At 35.6% G+C, this 20,500-nt stretch overlaps 2 protein-coding genes and 1 long non-coding RNA gene across 3 annotated transcripts in view; 1 reads left to right on the top strand and 2 right to left on the bottom strand.

Moving 5' to 3' along the window:
- Positions 1-20,500, top strand: part of LOC145666619 (acetylcholine receptor subunit beta-like 2) — a 699,654-nt gene that overhangs the window by 398,752 nt on the left and 280,402 nt on the right. The gene's annotated exons all lie outside the window — the stretch shown is intronic.
- Positions 2,180-20,500, bottom strand: part of LOC145666623 (uncharacterized) — a 30,794-nt gene continuing 12,473 nt past the window's right edge. Inside the window, exon 2 of the long non-coding RNA XR_014127794.1 lies at positions 2,180-2,608. This is a non-coding gene — a long non-coding RNA (uncharacterized LOC145666623). The remainder of the gene's footprint in view (positions 2,609-20,500) is intronic.
- On the bottom strand, positions 5,073-19,122 carry LOC145666621 (uncharacterized). Its single transcript, XM_081734058.1, has 6 exons — positions 18,781-19,122; positions 16,431-16,877; positions 14,199-14,425; positions 12,742-12,919; positions 9,664-9,760; positions 5,073-5,162 (listed from the first exon to the last, which is right to left on the bottom strand). Exons 1-6 carry the CDS (start codon positions 18,986-18,988, stop codon positions 5,099-5,101), a joined length of 1,221 nt encoding a protein of 406 aa, XP_081590184.1. The 5' UTR covers positions 18,989-19,122; the 3' UTR covers positions 5,073-5,098.

The raw sequence follows: 20,500 nt of genomic DNA, 5'->3' as shown, positions 1-20,500 counted from the left end.
CGAGATCCTGCTGTGATAACCACAGAACTTCATATCACGCCCCGCCCCCGCATTACAAAACTCTGGATAAACGAACCAATAGGGGAGAGTAGCCAATATCGCACCACTTTTTACATAAATGGTTTAAATGCGAAATTTCTGAAGAAATTTAAAATGATTTTTTGATCGTGTTGAACTTTATAGTTTTTCAATTCTTTTACAGTGATTTCATAATGATATCTTATAATTATCATGATAACGATGATGATATTTAAGAAGCCTGCGATTGGTGCGATTTATGCAACACGTTTCCCATATCGCACTATATGAAGCCAAAATCGCACCGCCATTTGAATATATGTAAATTTTTACAGTAGTGCATATGAGTAAAACAAATTATCATTTCCATGGAATATCGTATTATTTTATTTATGTTACATTAAGATGAGGTATAATACGGTACATCTTTAAAGAGAAAAAATACTGCAATGTAAATGACCGAGCACAGAAATAACACCTTAGAAATAAGCTAAGTAGAAACGCAGCCTACAAGTAAAACGAACTAATATTTCTATGATACGGTGTATATCACATTCTTTTATCTCAGTGGTATTAATACCAGGAAGAACATATCATTAAAGAAAAAAATATCCATATTGTTGATCCAATGAGCATTATTGTTCATAATCCTGTGAAACGTGAAGTATCTATATTTATGGAAAGCAGACAGCTACACCTTATGTGCACAAAAATCACATTGGAATGCACGTTCATCTCCTGAAATACCCACACAAGACTCACGTATCCAGACTTTACACAAAACACTCTGTACCATATCTTTAACTAAATTTTGTAGACAAAGGATGCAAAGCCAATCTTGTTCATTGATTTCAAAAGCCACATTTGAAACACTGCGAATATACTGTATAGCTCGGAGCATCATGATTTGGATGTATCTACTTTTCGAATACTTTTTGTGTTAAGGTTTCCTGAATCACATGCAGAGCTAGTTGACCGTTAAGAAAGATTAGGTCACTCCACACGTTTGAACACTCTTGATTGCCTTTGTCGTTGTTCTTCAGGATTTTTTTTTTTTTGTAAGGACTTGATGAGAGTACTCCTGTTATTTGTGGTTGCATGTTGGTAGTTCTAGTTCTATTTCCTCCTGCTATTGGGCTGGGCAGCGTCACAAGCACGATTCATAGACTCCGGAGACCATTTTCCATATTGCCATGTGCCCACCCTGTGTGAATTGTAACGAGATAGAAACCAGGGAAACAATTCATCAAGGGAACCAAAATCTCACTGGTAAGATTTCGGACACACGGTAGTAGTGCGATTTGGGAAATTACACCATATTATAAAAAATTATTGTTTACATACCTCACAAACTAAACAAGAATAACTTGAGTTTGTCACTATAATATTAATGGTATTTTGTTTGTTACATCTTATTACATCGAAAATCACCAATATTAATGTATCCATAGTTTTCGGGTGGGCTTCGGTGACTTCCCTAACAGCACAATTACATAGCAGGCATATACCTATCATGCTCCCTCAGGTACATGGAAATGCATCCAGTATGTGACTTATGTACCTATCAGACAGAAATCACATGGATGGCAAGTAATAGTCACAGTCTATGTCCGCCCCTAGGCACATGCCTGACATGTACCTTTCTTCCCCATACCGTAAGCGAAAATTACTCCCCAAAAATATGTTAAATCACTTTTGTGCGTAATTTGCTTACAATAAGGCGAGTCTAAAAACACTTTTAAAAAGTAAAACAAAAGTACCCGGGGGTAGGAGCGAAGCTTCCGACTTTTTTTTTTTTTTTTTTGCAACTTAATTCTATATTGCGCAATTTATTAATTCTTTCGAGAAAAAAATATTTAGATGTTTTTCTTACTGCATTCGCGTATCTAAACCGAACTAACAATAAATTTTGACTTACACATTTACCATATGACGTGAGGAGAATTGTGTATTTGAATTAACATTGCGCAATTATGAACCTTATTTGTTTAATTTTTCATTGATATCCAATACAGAATTTTTTTAGACGTTACAGACTTTCTTTACACATAGTATTGTACAGATTTTCATAACATACTTTAGTAAACAATATGTATTCTAAGGTATGCTGAAACATAGTATGTTTAATGTGAAATTACTAACATATCTTTCATGGATCACACCTATTATGTATAGAATGACAGTAAACAATTTTTCTTTGAAGTGAAATACAATGCCGTAAGACATGTTATTAGCAACTTGGCGAATTCTATAGGACGAACTCCAATAAAATCTTGTCCTTGGTATACGAAAATGGACATGAACATTACGGTTCCTAAATATTTCTAATTCTAACTTAGTTAGTTCCAAAGGTTTATTTGGGTTCTTCTGGTTAGAATATAAAATGCTTTCACGAACGATTAAATCCAGAATATCAGCACTAAAAACACTTGAAAATATTCAATTGGAGATCTGATTTCATTTGGAGAAGACAAACGCGATTTCTATTGTGGTGACTGAAGAGGTGGATCATTTCTTGTTATTCTATTCCATTGGGGCTGACGACTGGCAGCAGTTGTAGCCTGACTAGAATTGGCACTTTTTGTTTCATCTGTAAAAAAATGCAAACAATTCTATCAATTTACTAATCTAAAAGCATCTATTTCAATGAAATCAATGTAAAATACTGAAGTACAATAGTTTTGAACATATCTTCTGATCCATTTGAAGTTTCAGATTTAGGACGCCATTCTTCATCGTCTGAATCTAGAACTCCTAACTCTATCGCTTAAATGGAGCTGCTCATCCTCACTGTCGTCATAACCCAGATAGCAGAAACAGCTTGCCACAAGCATGATATAAGCTTGTCGTGACAAGGATATAAGCTTGTCCCAAGCTTGTTACGACAAGTCTGTAAGCGTATATCAAGGCTGATTCAAGCGACGAAGTTGACAGGCGACAAGCATATTGTAGGCTTGTACTGCAAGATTGTTTCAAACTTGTCAGTTCAAGTTTATTGCAAACTTGTTACATAAAGCATGCTATAGGCTGGTTACCTCAAGTTTATTTCAAACTTGGTACGTAATGCTTGCTCCAGGCTTGTTACCTCAAGTCTATTTCAAACTTGGGACATAATGCTTGCTACAGGCTTGTTACCTCAAGTTTATATCAAACTTGGTACGTAATGCTTGCTCCAGGCTTGTTACCTCAAGTCTATTTCAAACTTGGTACATAATGCTTGCTACAGGCTGGTTACCTGAAGTTTATATCAAACTTGGTACATAATGCTTGCTCCAGGCTTGTTACCTCAAGTCTATTTCAAACTTGGTACATAATGCTTGCTACAGGCTGGTTACCTCAAGTTTATATCAAACTTGGTACATAATGCTTGCTCCAGGCTTGTTACCTCAAGTCTATTTCAAACTTGGTACATAATGCTTGCTACAGGCTTGTCACCTCAAGCTTATTTCAAGCTGTTCACTTCAAGTTTAGCACATGCTTAATATGTCTCGTTTATTGCAAGCTTCTCAGTAAAGCTTGATACAAATTTATTTCTGCACGTGAGAAAATGATTCATCTGCTTGGCGACATGTATAATGTTTGATGTGTAGGTTAGTATAATGTTCAATGTGTAAGTTACATAAATGATGGTGTGTATTCTTTTGCCATCTGAGGGTCTTTGGATATTGCCATCACTTTATTGGCATTCTTTTAAATATATATAGGGGAAACCATACCATACTTACTATTAATAGTAAACATTGTAGTAAGCTATGGTTTCTGCAATATTTTAAAAAGTGCCAATAAAGTGATGGCAATATCCAAACACCCTCAGATGGCAAAAGAACACACACCATCATTTATGTAACTTACACACTGAACATTATACTAACCTTCACATCAAACATTATACATGACGCCAACCAGATGAATCATTTTCTTACGTGCAGAGATAAATCTGTATCAAGGTTGACACTACTGGACTTCACATCAAACCTTATACCAAATGAAATCAACCTCATATAGACAACAATCCTGCAAAAATAAACGTAAAGGTGAGGACGAAAGAGCTGTTAAATTTACATAAGCAATGTTCTGAAAAAGAATAGTTGTGTTCGGTCAAAATGAAAGCAAAATATGTATACTTTAACAATTTGTATTATGCTTCTTTCCTTCGTCCATTATGCGTCTTTGCAGCACGAGGTTCAGGTTTATTTCTGTTGAGTAACATTGAGATATCATGTTAAATTATAAATCCATGTCTCACACAACATTGGTGTTGAATATATACCCCATACTCCAGTCTATTGAGACTGGTATCTTATCTCAACATGGAAAGTAACACTTTTCCTGAGTTCCTTGGTGAATATACTATGCGACCTGGCAGATCAGCATCCACTTAGTTTACCATTAACCACAGTTTAATGTTGAAGTTGAGCGTCCCGTTTCAGCACGAAGCTTTATATGAGACACTGACCTGTAGAATCCGAACAGTAATGCGTCAATGTTTGTAAGGTCTTCCACTGGGAATCGACCACGACTCTAGGCGCACCAAAGACGTACACCACTAGACAAGCGTCAAGGGCTAAGCAAACTTTTAAATTTTCAGATTTCAGGAAAGAAAGAAATATAAATTAAATCCTAGAACCACTGCTACACAGGGTGCGAAATACTGAGGATGGCCATTCCCTCGCTTCAAAATTTTGGAAGAAAATTCATCCTCAATAATTTACTGGAGAGATAAGGTGACACTGACACTGTCACAAGTATACAAACTATTTACAGTAAACCTGTGCAGTTAGTGGACAAACTAGTGGTTAAGCATTATCCCTAACCTTATATAGTTCAATAATTTTGGATGTTCAATATATGAAATCTTCATTTCACAACTTTCCAGTGCACTTTTTTTTTTTTTTTACTTATTTATCTACTCCTCTCTCTCCCCGATCTCTGATTTCGCATCCTGCTGCTACATAATTGAAATAAATTATCCCTACATTCTACGCAATAACTGATATAAGGTTCCATGAAAACAATCAGCTTGCATTACAATGTTATTTATTGAACTTTATTTACATTGTATTATTTCTAACTTATTTTCTTAATTGGGTTCCTCAACTTCAACGGTGTCACCTTCCACTACAGGTATTGAATTTCTTCGTTCTCTGCAAAATAATAACGATCATAAGCACGTACTGAAAAACATGTAATTGATTGCACAGTTAAAAGAAAACATTCATGTTGTTTACCTTATAAATACGCTTTCATTAAAATACATTGTTATTCTTTGAAGTAAGTGCCACACAAGACAACAGTGTCTGGTACTCGTTTCTCAGATCTGGTGATCCATGGCTTGGAAGCACTCCACATATGATCTCTATGGCATTACGGTAGAATTTTTATAGTGAATTAATATTCCCTAACCGAGCTCCCTATTCAGATGTTTGATTTGCAGTGTGACACTTCTTATTCAAAGTTGTCTTGACTATGTCAAATACAATATAATTCATCTTACCATACTGAAAATTAATAAAGTAGTTTTAAACACTACTATACACAAAGATTACGCAAACACTTTCGGTTCAGCGGCATCCCTTATATTCTATATTTTACATTTTACAGCCCTATTCGATTAAATTTTGACGATCACTCATAAGAAACACTTGAAAGGAAAAAATCGCGTTTGTTACAATTACAACATACTCTCCCATAGCCTGATATTTAGTCGTCTCGAGATCGCACGGATGTCTGGGTCATACAGGGTCAGGGATCTGACTACTTCGGGACCACGAGTCACGAAGTATGTGATCCGTTTCATCACTGGTACCACTGCATGGTATTTATTCACTTTACCTATTTCAATGTTCTAGTGCCAGTAAATTTTCAGTAAAGCTTTTTTTTTTTTTTTTTTTTTTTTTAATTTCCTAGCTGAAAATGTGCAATGTTCTGTGAGAGCATCAATTGAGATAAATCCAGAAAATGTCATATTGACTCACTCGGTACTGTTGTATAAGCACGGCGTTACGAAAAACAAACTAAGTGATCAACTGATGTAAGAAATCACTGAGGGATGGAAGAAGAAATATTTACTTATTTCTTTAATTTTTTTCTCCATGTCTTGTATGAAATGCAATCTGATCTCACGATTCACAGGAAAGATAGGCCATAAGTGTGTAAACCTGTATACCTTGTATTCTTCACGGAGCAACACAAATGATAGATGATGACCTACAAGGCGTTATCCTGCGTCATGTACAACAGAATGCATGGGAAAGTGTAGTTCGCAATTCACAGGAAAAGTGTAGAATTTACTACAGTAGGTACCGTGTACACGGACAACTTCGTACCATTTTGCAACGAGTTTGGAACATACCTTAGAGGTTCAATGAAATATTTCTCTTTAAAAAAAAAAAAAAAAAAAAGTTACTGGTGACTAATACGTAAGGAGGTGTTGAGCAACAATTCACTGGAATTATTTGTGACAGTAAAACAAACGGATTTTAATCCTGAGCCTTACAGCGGAGGAATACATCTTTGCAACGTTTCATTCTTTCAAAATACAAGAATCACTGATAGGAAGACATGCATATTGCCTTCATCATACATATCAAATGAAGAAGGGCTGACTCATTACCGTAACTGTGACACTAAGTTTATTTGACTTTATTTCGCTTTCGTCATATTCTGATACTTTACTTAATGGTGTTGAGTACCTGTGACTTATTTGGTGTTTAGCCTATTATTTTATATAGGCATTTTTTTATGAACTGGAACTGGAAATTTAATTATGTGGTTTCACTGTTTTCTTTAAGTAGTTAAATGGCCCTTGCCTTTTTAAAATTAATTTGCATTACATATACGTTTAATACTACTTATATTAAATTTGATTAAATACTAAAAGTATACATAAGATGTTTACTAATTGAAAGTATATTTAAAAAATAGATTTGAAGTAGAAATAAGTAAAATCAAACCATTATAATTCTAGTTCATTTCAAAGAAAGTAGAAAAATAAATTAAACAACATGTAACAATGACTAATTGTGCGGAAACTAGATGATTGACACACTATACAACCAACTACTACAGTTGTTTTCTACATGTTTGTTGAAGGCTTGAGAAATATTACCGAGAATTGGTATAATAATATATGATTAATAATAATTTTTTATGGAGTTTCAATGATAAATTATAATCTGTGAGCTTCTTACGCTAGTGCCTTATAACTGATAATACTTTAATTAATATTTTTAAAATCTACTAGCCATATACTTTAATGCGTTGAACTCGGAAGTATCCATGTACAATCAAAAGATGCTGGAAATAAAATTAAAAAGAAAATATGTTTAAAAGTAAGGCTTCAGAACATAAAAAGAGATAGAGAGCCATGGCTTCGCCTGAAACTCGTCAAAGGGAGGGGCTCACACACACAAGCTCTTCAGGGTGCGGCACGTAAAACCGGCCCGTCGTAATATTCTGGTATATTGTGTTTTTGGCAACACTTAAATAATCTACCTTCCTAGCAAGAGATGGCGTGTCGAGGTCGGGTCGACTTACGTGACCGAAGAGGAGCGTCAGTTATGTTACTTTCAGCAGGACGGTGCAACATGCCACACATCAGCTGCATCATTGTCCCTTGTGCATGAGATGTTTACACCAGAGAGGACAATCAGCTTGTGGCCTCCTCGGTCCACGTGTCCACGTGTGACTTTTACTTATGGGGACTGTAAAAGGGAAGAGTATACGAAACAAATCCACACACAATTGAAGAACTCAAGACCAGGATCCGGGATGTCACCAATAGCATTACAACACAAGAACTGACAAAGGTATATATGAATCTCCTCAATCGTGCTCACATGTGTGTTGAAGTGGGCGGAGGACACTTTCAGCACCTGCTGTGAAGGTGAGTAGTCATATTCAATACATTACATTTCATTTTATGTGTTCACTTTACGGGCCGGTTTTACGTGCCGCACCCTGTATAAGCATTACCATTGGGCGGCGGTCCTGAAGAACAAGGGATGCTCCCTCTATTCCCAAGTTATTTTGAAATCTGCTCTGTTGTGTGGCATTATGTACTATTCATTACATATATTGTCTTGTAGAGGTCAGAAATATGACGTTAGCAGGTAATACACTAACCACACATCAGCTGTAAGTGTACCACATGAGCGTCCAGACACACATTCTTTTCATTTTCTTTAGATATACGGTATTGAAACACCGATGAAATTAGCTAGGAGATAGAATGAAAAGTACAAAACTAAACTCCCATTCGCTACAATCCATAGAGTTATGGATGGCCAGATGGTACTCGTTTAAGTGACTGATACCTTCTCATCGCAGCGTCTCCTAGGCACCATTATGTCTTTCTAGGCAGGAGTTCGATACATATTAGTTCAAGATACTTCTCTACTGCTTCGTGATGCTGGGTTAATATCTGGAAAGTTGGGGGTCTCATCAGGTGTAGAACCGGGGACACACGAAAAGTTGCGCACATTAATAATTCTGGTAAGCAAAACCACAATAATTTTTGACAAATAGCTTAAACATTTACTTTCTTTTTTTAATAATTTGACATATTTAAGCGGTTTTTTATATTTTAGTACAAAGGAAAAAAAAGTGAAAAATGAAATGAAATCTTTGAGTTTTACGTCCCACGGTTATGCCGGTTAGGCTAAAGGAGACGGTGATAATGAGAGATGAGTGAAATGGTGGAATGAAGAAAGTGGGAGGAAACGGGAGTACCCCGAGAAAACCCACGAGCACGGTGTTTGTCCACCACAAAGTTCACTTGGCGGGGGCTGGGATCGAACCCGGGACCCCAAGCACCAGAGGTGAACGCTCTACCACTGAGCCACCGCACCCCCCCCCACCAAAAAAAAAAGTGAGAATGAAAAGAAAAGGAGTAAGGATTACAATTATTATAAGATGTCGAAATCTCGGAATTTATGAAGATTTGAAACATGAAATTTGGTATTTGGATATTATTTAAAATAAGTAGATACGAATTTCAGCGCTCTTGATATATGCATCAGAAGGAAGAAAAGGGGATGGAAAGAAAAATGGATGGGGATTATAATTATTATAGTAAAGTATTTAATCTCTTAAAGTGAGAGATTTGAAGTTCGGTATTTCGATTTCTCATTTAAAATACTTTGCCACGTGTTTCAGCCCTTTTTTGGTGACATTTTAGTAAAAAGGGAAAGAAACGATGTGGAGAGGAGAAAAAAAAGGTGGGGATTACAATTATTCTAATAAAATGTCGGTATCTCTAAATCTTTTAAGATTTGAAACATGAAATTCGATATTTGAACTTCTCATTTAAAATTATTACATAAGCGTTTTATGATACATATCCTAAAAGGAAGAAAAAAAGGGAGGATTACAATTATTATAATAAGATGTTCATATCTTGGGGTCCAGGAAAATAAGAGGCATTGAAACGGCGGAAATCTCTTTTTCCTCCAAATCCACAGAATTCTATGCATATGGTATTGATCTAGTGACCTATAGATGTGAGAAATGTAGTGAATACAAAACGTATATGTAGAGAAGAACGCGTCCATGGATTAAGTTGCAGACCCCTAGCTTATTTTGTGATGGTAAGAACTTTCCAATCTATCTCGTGATCGTAAGGAAAATAGGAAAAAATATACTTACCTACGCAGTAGTCTAGGTTTCGCCTGCTGCAGCCAAAGACTCAATACTTCCTTCACCTTTTCTTCTGTTGCGTCGGTGTACATCTTACGAACAGCAGCTGAAAAGAAAGATAGAATTTCAAGCAAATACTAGCGATTTTTATTCTTAAAAAAAAACTGTCATTTGAAATAAATTTCCCTCTTAAATAGCTTTACGGAATTATGGTATGGTTTGTAAACATGGATACCTAGAGCTGAAATTAATTCCTATATTATTTTTCAAGTCACCTAAGCTAGGCCCCTATTTTGTGATTTTTATGTAAGGGTACTATAGAAAGTTATCTGCTACCACACTTTTGGTATATTATATAATTGAAAAGTTACATTTTTCGATACAAGTGTAATAAGACTTTCTTCCGATGCCCTTAGTGGTGATATGGTTTTGAGTCAACGTTTAAAGTCACCTTAAATAACACTACAAAAAACACATTAAGTTTTGGCTGACTTCGTTGTCACGAAAAATTGAAAGATGAAGACGACAGAAAGACAAAAGTTTCATTTTTGTCTCACATTCGCCGTCTTGAAAGCCTGCAACTTTTCTCTTTTTATACTGGAATTACGGTAACTTGGAAAGCTATGTTCTTCTAGTCTTTTATCTACGTTCTAGTGTTAGACAAAGAGCTCTGAAATTCTGCAGTTTTAAAATATCGGCAGGACACATACTAGGTAATACTACCAGACTAACAGTGTTGCCAACCCAACAAAGTTATATTCTTTCAAATGGCACTACGTCAGATTATTATAAATTTCAAATCTACATACAAAACGAAAACGTACAATACTACACTTAATGTTCATTGTTGCAAACTAAGGATGCTACAGTATCACAAAAATCCACAAACATCCCAAGTTTGGAGACCTCTACAAGAGTAACAATGCAACTGAAACGGATGGAGCAATGCACATCGGAAGTACGTTAGTGTAGATTAGAATTAGGATTTAGATTTATGGGCTTTCGGCATCTAAGGCCATTTAACCCTTCACGTTTTTGAGGGATGAGCATACAATCTTGGGAAAGGGAAGGAAGAAAGGATTGGGGGAGGAAGGAACCGGACTGGGACCTATAAGTTAGGTATCACCCCGACATTTGGCTGATGTGAATGAGGAAAACCCAGGAAAACCTCATTCATTTCACTTTTCGTCCGAGTGCCCCCGCCGGGAATCGAACCCGGGACCGCTCGCACCGAAGGCGAGAGCGTTAGCGACTAGGCTACGCGGGGTCACTACATTAGTGTAGAATACTACAACCAGTATATGACGTATTTTTAATAAACAGAAACAGAGTTACAGGGAATTGAAATTTTGACATTTCTCTAAGGGCTTTATTTAGAAAAAGTGTCAAGATAAGTATCACATCTAATTGCGTAGATTCTTTTCAAAATATGTAAATATTATTAAACCGTTTACAGCAATTTGATATTGTAAAGAGTTCCAGGGATATGATGATTTTTGTTAAATTTGGCAATACTGCTTAAAATGACGTACTTCCAAGAAAGTTTTAAAATGAGCGTTGCATTTCTTTGTTACTTTAACACTTGACCAATAGTTTTTGGCCGTTGTGATTAGTACAAGTTCTCGCGATTTCATTATTTTTAGCAGTATTGCGAACTTTAACATTATTTTTTATATCTACCGAACCATTAAAAATATCAAATTGCTATAAACGACATTATGATCTTCAGATAGTTTGAAAAGAATCTACGTAATTAAATGTGATATTTATCTCGACACTTTTTCAAAATGAAGCCCCTCGAAAAAAGTCAAATTTTTAATTCCTTGTAACTTTGTCTCTGTTTATTAGCAATACGTCATAGCCTGGTCGTAGTATTCTACACTAACGTACTTCCGATGTGCATTGCCTCATTCGTTTCACTTGCATTGTTCCTGTTGTAGAGGCTTCCAAAATTGGGAGGTTTGTGGATTTTTGTGATACTGTAGCACCCTTAGTTTGCAACACTGAACAATAAGTGCAATATTGTAGGTTTTCGTTTTGTATAAATTTGAAATTTGTAATAATCTGACGTAGTGCGGTTTGAAAAATATATAATTTTATGTTGAGTTGGCAACACTGTTAGTCTGGTGTTATTAGCTAATATGTCAGACTCCCCCCCCCCCCCCGCCGATTCTTGCAGTATCCAAAATTTCAGCGTCTTTTGTCTATTAGTTTAAAAGTTAGAAGAGCATAACACGATAAATGGACCACCTCGTATTACATATACGTACCATCTTGTATCACTACTGTTCAACTGGTGCTAACTAATTTAGGAAGAATTAGTGATTCCGATATTAAAGAACGCCAATAGCAGTATAATTTTGCACCGGACTTTTCGTGTATACCTTGTATACCTTACATAAATAGATACATACCTTACACTTTACAAGATAATTAACTACTGGCATTTTAGAAGTGATTTTATTCGTGTGGTAGACAGTATCAAATTTAAAGGTATACACGAAAAGTCCGGTGCAAAATTATACTGCTATTGGCGTTCTTTAATATCGGAATCACTAATTCTTCCTAAATTAGTTAGCACCGGTTGAACAGTAGTGATTCCTACACTGTACTTCAATTTAAATTCGTTGACACTATTGACTTTATTTAGCTCTGGAATAATTCCTACCTTGGAATTTTACTTGGTTTTAGGTTTACCGTACACCTTACAAATTGTGTTTGAATGCTTTTTCAAGCAAAGGTTTGTTTGAATGTGTACTTTGCCAATAAAGCTTTGTTTACAACATAGAGTGTTGGATCAGTTATTGAATTTCCTATATATTCTACACAGATGTTATATTCACCCAGTAAGGGTGAACACGTTTACATATTTTACTACTTGACAGTAAAAGCATCCTAAAATACTCAAAGCATACTTTATTCATGAGGAATTACTTCTGATTGCTTAGGACATACTAATATGAGAACACACGTCCAGTACGAGAGAAGTAAGACTTTGTAATAAGCAAACTGGAATTTTGTATGGTTACTAGCATAAATAAATAAATGAAGTTAAATATTTCAGTACAACTTTTCAAATCAACTTACTGTGGATCTTTTTGCACACTTGGGTGGACCCAAAGGTGTGCTTTTTTGCTTCATGATCCTTGGTTTTCCTGCCAGAGTAGGAGAATTCCATTGCGAGCTTGTCGCACAAAGTCCTTCTTATTGCATTGTGAGCGAAACCTTTTAAATCCTTACCACCAATTGACAGTAATACTTTTACCTGAAAGAAAGGAAATTATTTAGATCTAATTCATGCTGAAATCGAAAAGAAAAACAATATATATAAGGGTCCGTATTGTTATGTTTCTCTACCAGTGGAAAAAAAATAACGAAGCATGAATGAAACTAGATTAATTTTTATATACCGTAATGTAAAGTGTGAAAAAAAAAGGGAGTGGAGTTCTGAGTTTCATGGAAGGCCGTATCAAATGGGCTACGTGACTAAAAAACTGTTTGCCTGGGATTTATTTAGTAACTTTCAGCTTTATATCGGAATAGCCGTTATTTAAAAGGACCATTGTCCGTTTGAATTAGAAAAAAAATTCATACACACACACACACACACACACACACACATATATATATATATATATATATATATATATATATATATATATATATATATATATATATATATATATATATATATATGTTTGTATGTATGTGTGTGTGTGTGTGTGTGTGTGTATGCATATGGAAATTACATACACTTCCAAAAGTAACAAGAAACAGTGGGTTAATCATTGCTGCCAACAAGTAGTGTCAGAAAATAGCTAAAAATGGCTCAACTTACCTTAAATTATAGGTAACAGAATTTAGGAATAAAGAAAGTAAAAATTTGGCACTTTTTGTCTACTAGTTTACAAAGATGTTCTAATATTATTTATCTTTTGATATCCTCAAATCAAACAGTTTCACAATACAATTTGTTCCTTCATTGACTAGAAGTAATAAAATCTCTCGAATTATTTTCAACTTCCATTGCTGGCATGTCTTGATAACACTATTGATCTAGCACAAAAATATATACATACACATGCACGCATCTCAACATCAACCCAAACTAAAAATACACTAGAAACTAATCAAACAAATTGACTATGGAGAAACCAGATCCAGGAATCCCGATTTACCGTGACGGATAAAAGATATCTAATCTACTGTGACAATGTAAGTGCTGTTGTAAACAGAAGAATTAGAAAAATACCAAGATAAACTACTTTTTTTTTTAGGTTTTTCATATTTTCTAAAAAAAATGACTGCAAAAGATTTAATTGCCGCCTAAATGACTATATATTAGCAAGTATGAATGGCAAGTTGACCAAAATTATAGTACATAGCTAATCCACATGATAATGGCTAAATTGGCAAAAATGGAGTTGATGCTAGATGCTAACATTTAGTCAAAAGAGAGATGTTCCAAAAGGACGTAAATTAAAAGATATAACAAAGATTTGAAACCTGCTTCATAACTTGTACAGTTTTGATAGAACACTTACGTATTTCTTTCCGAAGTTAGGATCTTCAAGCTTTGTCTCAAATGTTTGAAAATCATCCAACGTGCGCAGAGGCAGAAGGCCAAGAAGTTCGCATTCTTCGTTTATGGACTCTGCTTTTACATTCACACCATTACTTAGAAGTGTGTCGACCTTCTTCTCGACGGAAGATACTCTTTCACTAAGGTCAGCTAAAGTAGATTGTATTTGGCCAAGTACCATTCTGATATCTGCAATAAATTTTAGGAAATATGGTTTTGAAGGTGTTAATATAACTAGAAAATATATTATTTCACAAATCATTGAAACAATAAAATGTACAGTACGTTTGTGGTGGACAAACACCGTGTGCGTAGGTTTTCTCAGGGTTCTACCGTTTCCCTCCACTTTCTTCACTCCATCAAATTCATTCTCATCATCACCGTCTCCTTTAGGCTGCCCCGCATAACCGTGGTGGCGGTGGACACTTCTAAATGGTACAGTCATATGGAGATTTACGGCTAAGGTGTACCATTTAGAAGTGTCCACCGCTGTACAAAACTCAAAGATTTTATGTAAATACGATTTGGCTGTTCATTTAATCAGAAATCTTGGGGGAAAAAGTGGAGAACAATTAGGAAGACGTGTGTAGAAGACCACTACGTTGGAGAATTATGACCAGGTCATTAGAGTATGATGTCACTCATCAGCACTGCGGAAGGAAAAGGTTGATTGCTCAGAGGTAGAACGTTGCCTTTTGGTGCGACGGATCTTTGGTTCAATCTCCGGCTTCATGAGTTTATGGTGGACAATATCATATTCGTGAGGGTTTTCCCGTTCTCATGCCGCTAATTCCTTCACAATCATTCACTATCATTAGTCATCCGTGTTCCTTAATATTAACCCTACGAAGACTAAACTATAATTGGTCACGTGAAAGACTAAGGGGGGTCAATTTTGCTCGCGGTTGTAACTTCCAATTTTAACCCTACTAATATATTTTAAAGTTATTTAATGACTGCTACTAATAAATATGAGTTGTAAAATTATTTTAAGACTTGTGAAATTTTATTTTAATAAGAAATATTACAAATATAAGTCCCAGTACAGACTACTACCGCATTTGGTTAGCAGACATGAAGTAGCTTGAAATACATTAGCCTGTGTAGACAAGTTACTATACTAAACCTGAGAGTATTACGTTTGATCAATATATGAGAGTAGATTATGATAATTTAGTCATCCATTCAAAGAATAGATAAGTATACAATGATCCTATTAAAGTAAAACTGTACTTCTCTTAACATTTCTAAGTTGCTAAAAAAAATGTATTTAGTCACCTGCGCTAAAAAAAAAAAGTGCTTTCTAATAAAACTAAATTTAAGATTAGATTACAGAAGAAAACACAAAAAAAAAAAAAATATATCAAACGTTGTAAAAATTCATTTGTTCGGGCAAAGAGGAAAAGAAAGTGCGGGCAAATTTGACCCACCTTCGTCTTTCTATGGTTAAGGACATAACCCTGGGTCTTTAACTAGAATTTACATTTTATTTAAATTTTGTAATATTGTGGTCTTCACAATTTCTTTTTTCCTTCTTTCCTTTTCTTCTGACGAACTGTACCGCAAAAGCATAAAGTTACACTTTGTGTGTGTGAATGTGTATTTGATAAAATTGCTATTCATTTTGTATTATTAATACCATAAAAATCAATCTGTCTCCAAATACTAACAGCATTTTCCGTCCAATGATCCTCAGTACTAAATAAAATCGAATAGCATGACTCTCTTCAAACCGAACAGTCTACAGTTCCATATTTCCACTCTTGTTTTTCAAGTATAAAATAATAATAATAATAATAATAATAATAATAATAATAATAAGTTACATAACCGTACTTTCCTTGCAGAACAGCAAATCAAATAGATAAAATATATAAGTCTGCTTAGAAATAAACAAGACTAACAATCATAAATTAAGTCTTGACTACTTTTCGGCTTCGGGCCGCCTGTTATATGTATAATATGAGCACAGATTATTAAAAGTATTACAATAGTATTACACATAATGTTCATGCATAGCCTTACGTCTACAGTGCTCGACTTCGGCATTCGTAATGTAACTAAATCCTGTTTTAAATCAAAATAGACTATTCGGATAACTCTAAAGAGGTTCAGAGATCCCATAATAATAGCTCCCGTTCCAAGGCTGGTTGTTGAAAATGTACGATCAACTGCAATTCATTTACGTACGTACCTCGAAGAATATCTGAAGTTCCTGTCGAATTGTTAGAGGAAAATCTAATAGGTAATCCGCTACTTGGAGCCTGTTCCGATGTTGTCGTCGATGTTTCACTATTTCCTGACAAGAGTCGGCTAGGTAAGTGCGCTGACACAGTTCCAGTTTTCTGAGTGTCAGAAATTGGGCTCTGAGGCTTAGAGTAAGGTTGTGTTGCATCTATAGGCATGTTTGACTCGAAAGACTCTAAAGAAGGATAGGGTTGTCTCACATAAATAGATTTCTTAATAGTTTCTTGTATTCCATCTTCACTTAAACTTACTAAACTTAGCGTATCATATTCTTCGTCAGGAAGAATACATTTCTTTACTTTTCTCTTCCTTGTTCTCGGCCCCTCTTCGTCACTTTCCAAATTTGAAGTATCTTCTGCTTTCCTTAAATGCAACCTGGCTTCCGAATATGTTGCTGGAACAGAAAAATTAAAGATCAAAATCCTACGTCTCCTTATTTGTTCTGAACTTGAACCAGTACGTTACTTTCTCCGCTAAAACAGCAAACATAGTAACCACTCATTTAGGCTTATTGTTCAAACGAACCAGTATTAGATTTGTCTGTGTGTGTCTCTTCATACATATAAAGGTGAAAAAAAGAAGATAATAATAGTGATGACTAAATTTATATTAAAATACGAACCTTAAGAGTTTGTTTCTTTAATTTCTTTAGGGGCTATAATTTCTTTAAATAATCATTAACATTTCGAGCATATTAATCGAGTTACCATAAAGGATTTGTTTGCCGACCATAATTTCTTTACATAATTATCAATATTTCGAGCATATTAATCGAGTTACCATCTTCTAAGATGGTTACTAGATGAATGTGATTGGAACATTGATGATCATTTAAGGAATTTTGATCGCCAAAGGAATATTTTAAATCAAGATTAGAAATGCGTTCCATGAGTTCCATTAGTAATAAAGACCAGTAAAGAGTAGATTGTATGAATGTGTGTATAAGTATGTCTATTATAAGAAGTGATCGAAGCTTATCGAAAACAATACATAATACATCCATGTTTTAAAATACCAATGTTATTTTCAAATTAATACATACCAATGGGGGAAAGGAGGATAATTACTAACCCAATATTATTTCCATACATCTGAGTAAGGAACATAGATGGCCATTTTGCACTGGACTCGCACTCACTGCTATCAACTGGGCTCACGCTCAATTATTGAGCCCGAGTGCCGAACTCTCACGTTTGAACACCTTTCCAACCTTTCGGATGTGACCAACCGCCCTTCTCACTCAGAGGAAATTAAACTGGAGATACTTGCCACTCTTGTGAAGAGTACTCCTTCAGCAAATACCGTCACAGTTCAACCCTTAACATTTTTATTTTGTCCCTCTGGACAAAATTTCTGAGACAGCCTTGTTACTGATGTCTTTTTTATACTGAAATGTGTTGCACATTGCAAGAACGTGTTTGTCATCCCATGCCATCAATACCTTCTTCAGGATGAGTAGTTTTGAAGAAACGCAGGAACAATTTGTGCTAAGGTTCCCTAAAGGGCTTGTGTCCCTGCATATACATGGCCATTTTGTACTGCGCTCCCGTTCCCTCGGGCTCGCAATCACTTCTTTCAACTGGGCTCGCGCTCATTTCTCCCAAGTGCGCTCGCACTCAATTATTGAGCCAGAGCCCAGATGAGAGCGAGTGCAGAGTTCACGAGCGTCGGCCTCGCGAGTTTGGACACCTATGGTAAGGAAAATGTGACTATATTTGTTAGATTTTCAAACATTTAAGTGAGATAAAATGAAATACTTAGTTTAACGTTCCACAATTATGCACCGAGGCTAAGGGAGTCGGTAATGATGAGAAATTAACGAAATGGTGGAATGCACACAGTGGGAGGAAGCGGGAGAACTCCGAGAAAATCCACGCATACAGTGTTTGTTCCCGAGAAAATGCATGCACACAGGGTTTGTTCACCACAAAGCCCACTTGGCGCGAGCTAGGATCGAACCAGGGACCCCACGCACCAGAGGTGAACGCTCTACCACTGAGCCATCGCGGTCCTTCAAATATTTAAATGAAGTTTGCGGATGATGAGTACGGCTGGATGTATGATGACGTCATATAGTGTACAATGACGTCACTTTCGGTTGCTGAAGGAACAAATAACGCGTGCAGTTCAAGATAGTACGATATCCTCAATACTAAAAATGGATGCTAAACTTAGTAAACAAACAAAATATTATGATATGGAACTATCCTTACACAAGAATTAATTGGTTATACACAATAACAGAATTCAGTAAAAATAATGGAATTTAATATATATAAATGTATTTTCATACTTACCGTACTTGCGCATTACTTTGATTGGATGCAACTGCCACTCTCTGCTCGGTTCCGCTTCTGTTCGTAACAATCTTTCTTTCTTTTCATCTGTAGTGACATTAGGAAAAAAACAATGACCTTCGTCTTCTGTCAACCACTTCATTGCTACCACTCCAGGAGCATCATCTTCTTCAACAAATTTTACTATGGCAAATTTTTGGAAAGACATAATGCCACTGGAAAACTGCAGATATCAAATTGTAATGGACTTACATAAATAGTTATTTTGTACAATTGAGAAGAAGAAAAGAAAAACTATGAAAATGAAACACGAACAAAATGATGATACTGAAATGCACTAATTTAAATGTAATAGTGGCAACACAACTGACTTTCCTTTTAGGGTTAAGAAGACAAGCTTTTGATCTATTTCTGACACTGGTCTGCTTTGAATATCTGATAATTGATCGACCTGATATATACCCAGCGAAGAACTACTGCAGAAAGGGTGTCCATAAAAGGACTTTTTGCTCATAAACTTTTTGTACAGTACGACCATGGTCTCGTAAGAAACAGAATAAACAAAATTAGAAACCAGCACAACACTTCCGTCATTCAACCGACAACAAGAATTCGGAGCAGTAGTAGTTAACTTGAACAGATTGAACTGTACAGCTTTAAATTGTCTTGATGGATCGCATCCCTCTGTTAGAGGTCCTGAGGTATGCGGAAACAGATAGCGTATTGGTTCATGTCGCTGTGGTTTAAAATCAGTTTTTTTATTTTGGAACCAAATTCCTGAATTTGACATTTCAATTAAACGTTTAAAAACCTGTTGCAAAGGTTTATCACCTTTACGGACAAGCTTCTTTAATGAATGAAGAAAATCTTCAAACTGAAAGGCACTGCAAAGATCAAGTGGTCCAAACGTCGAAACATCATCGGCTAAATGTACGAGGCCATGAAAATTATGGGTAATAAACTGGTGTCCATATATATCTTTGAAAGAATTTACAAAATGTATAAGAAGATTCTTTGCGTAAGTTTGATGTTGATAACAATGAGTAGGACTTAAGAGAATTCTTAAGGAAATATGCAAACTCAAGAAAATATTATAAATATGCTCTGAATCTGGAAGAAGGGCATCATGCAAAGCTATCAGTCCTGTATACAACAGAAACTGCCGATACTCTGTTGCTTTCCACCTTTTAATCTCCTCAAGACTGCGAGGTTTACGAGAGAATTCACAAGGAACGAAACATTGGAGAGAAATCAAATTAGAAGAAATGGAGTTAATTACACAATGGGGAAACTTTAACGGAACGGAACCGAACATCCATACATACAGCATTGTCCTCATAACTCCGAGACATACCAAATGCATATAATCAAGAGGAAATGAATGAACGAAATCCAAACCAGGAATAACACTAAGAGGAGTACCTGTTACGTGATAATTTTCGTCTTCTTTACGCAAAAACCCTTCATGCGTGCGGTGTTCATCGTCGAATCCGGGAAATGTCATTCGACCATTGATAAATACTCCTTCCTGTTTACATCTTGTACAAGAACTATATCCAGTATGACTTTTAACACCCAATATATACGCTTTGGCTGGTGCATCACAACAAATGCCCTTTACCTTGACAGACAATTGTTTACCATTTAACTCAATGCCATTGTTAATCAACAATGAGACTTCAGTAATAAATTCTGCAAGGAAGTCCTTGCATTCAGTAGC

The sequence above is a fragment of the Thermobia domestica genome, chromosome 12 (genome assembly GCF_964235325.1).
Source record: "Thermobia domestica chromosome 12, izTheDome1.hap1.1, whole genome shotgun sequence".
NCBI classification, from domain to species: Eukaryota; Metazoa; Arthropoda; class Insecta; order Zygentoma; family Lepismatidae; genus Thermobia; species Thermobia domestica.
This window is presented reverse-complemented; position numbering and strand designations above follow the sequence as displayed.

Coding starts and splice junctions, on each gene's coding strand:
- LOC145666621 (XM_081734058.1), bottom strand. CDS start 18,988: ATGTCTTTCCAAAAATTTGCCATAGTAAAATTTGTTGAAGAAGATGAT. Junction 16,878..18,780: donor CAAAGTAATGCGCAAGTACG/GTAAGTATGAAA, acceptor TTTCTGTTCCAG/CAACATATTCGGAAGCCAGG. Junction 14,426..16,430: donor AACTTCAGATATTCTTCGAG/GTACGTACGTAA, acceptor AATTTATTGCAG/ATATCAGAATGGTACTTGGC.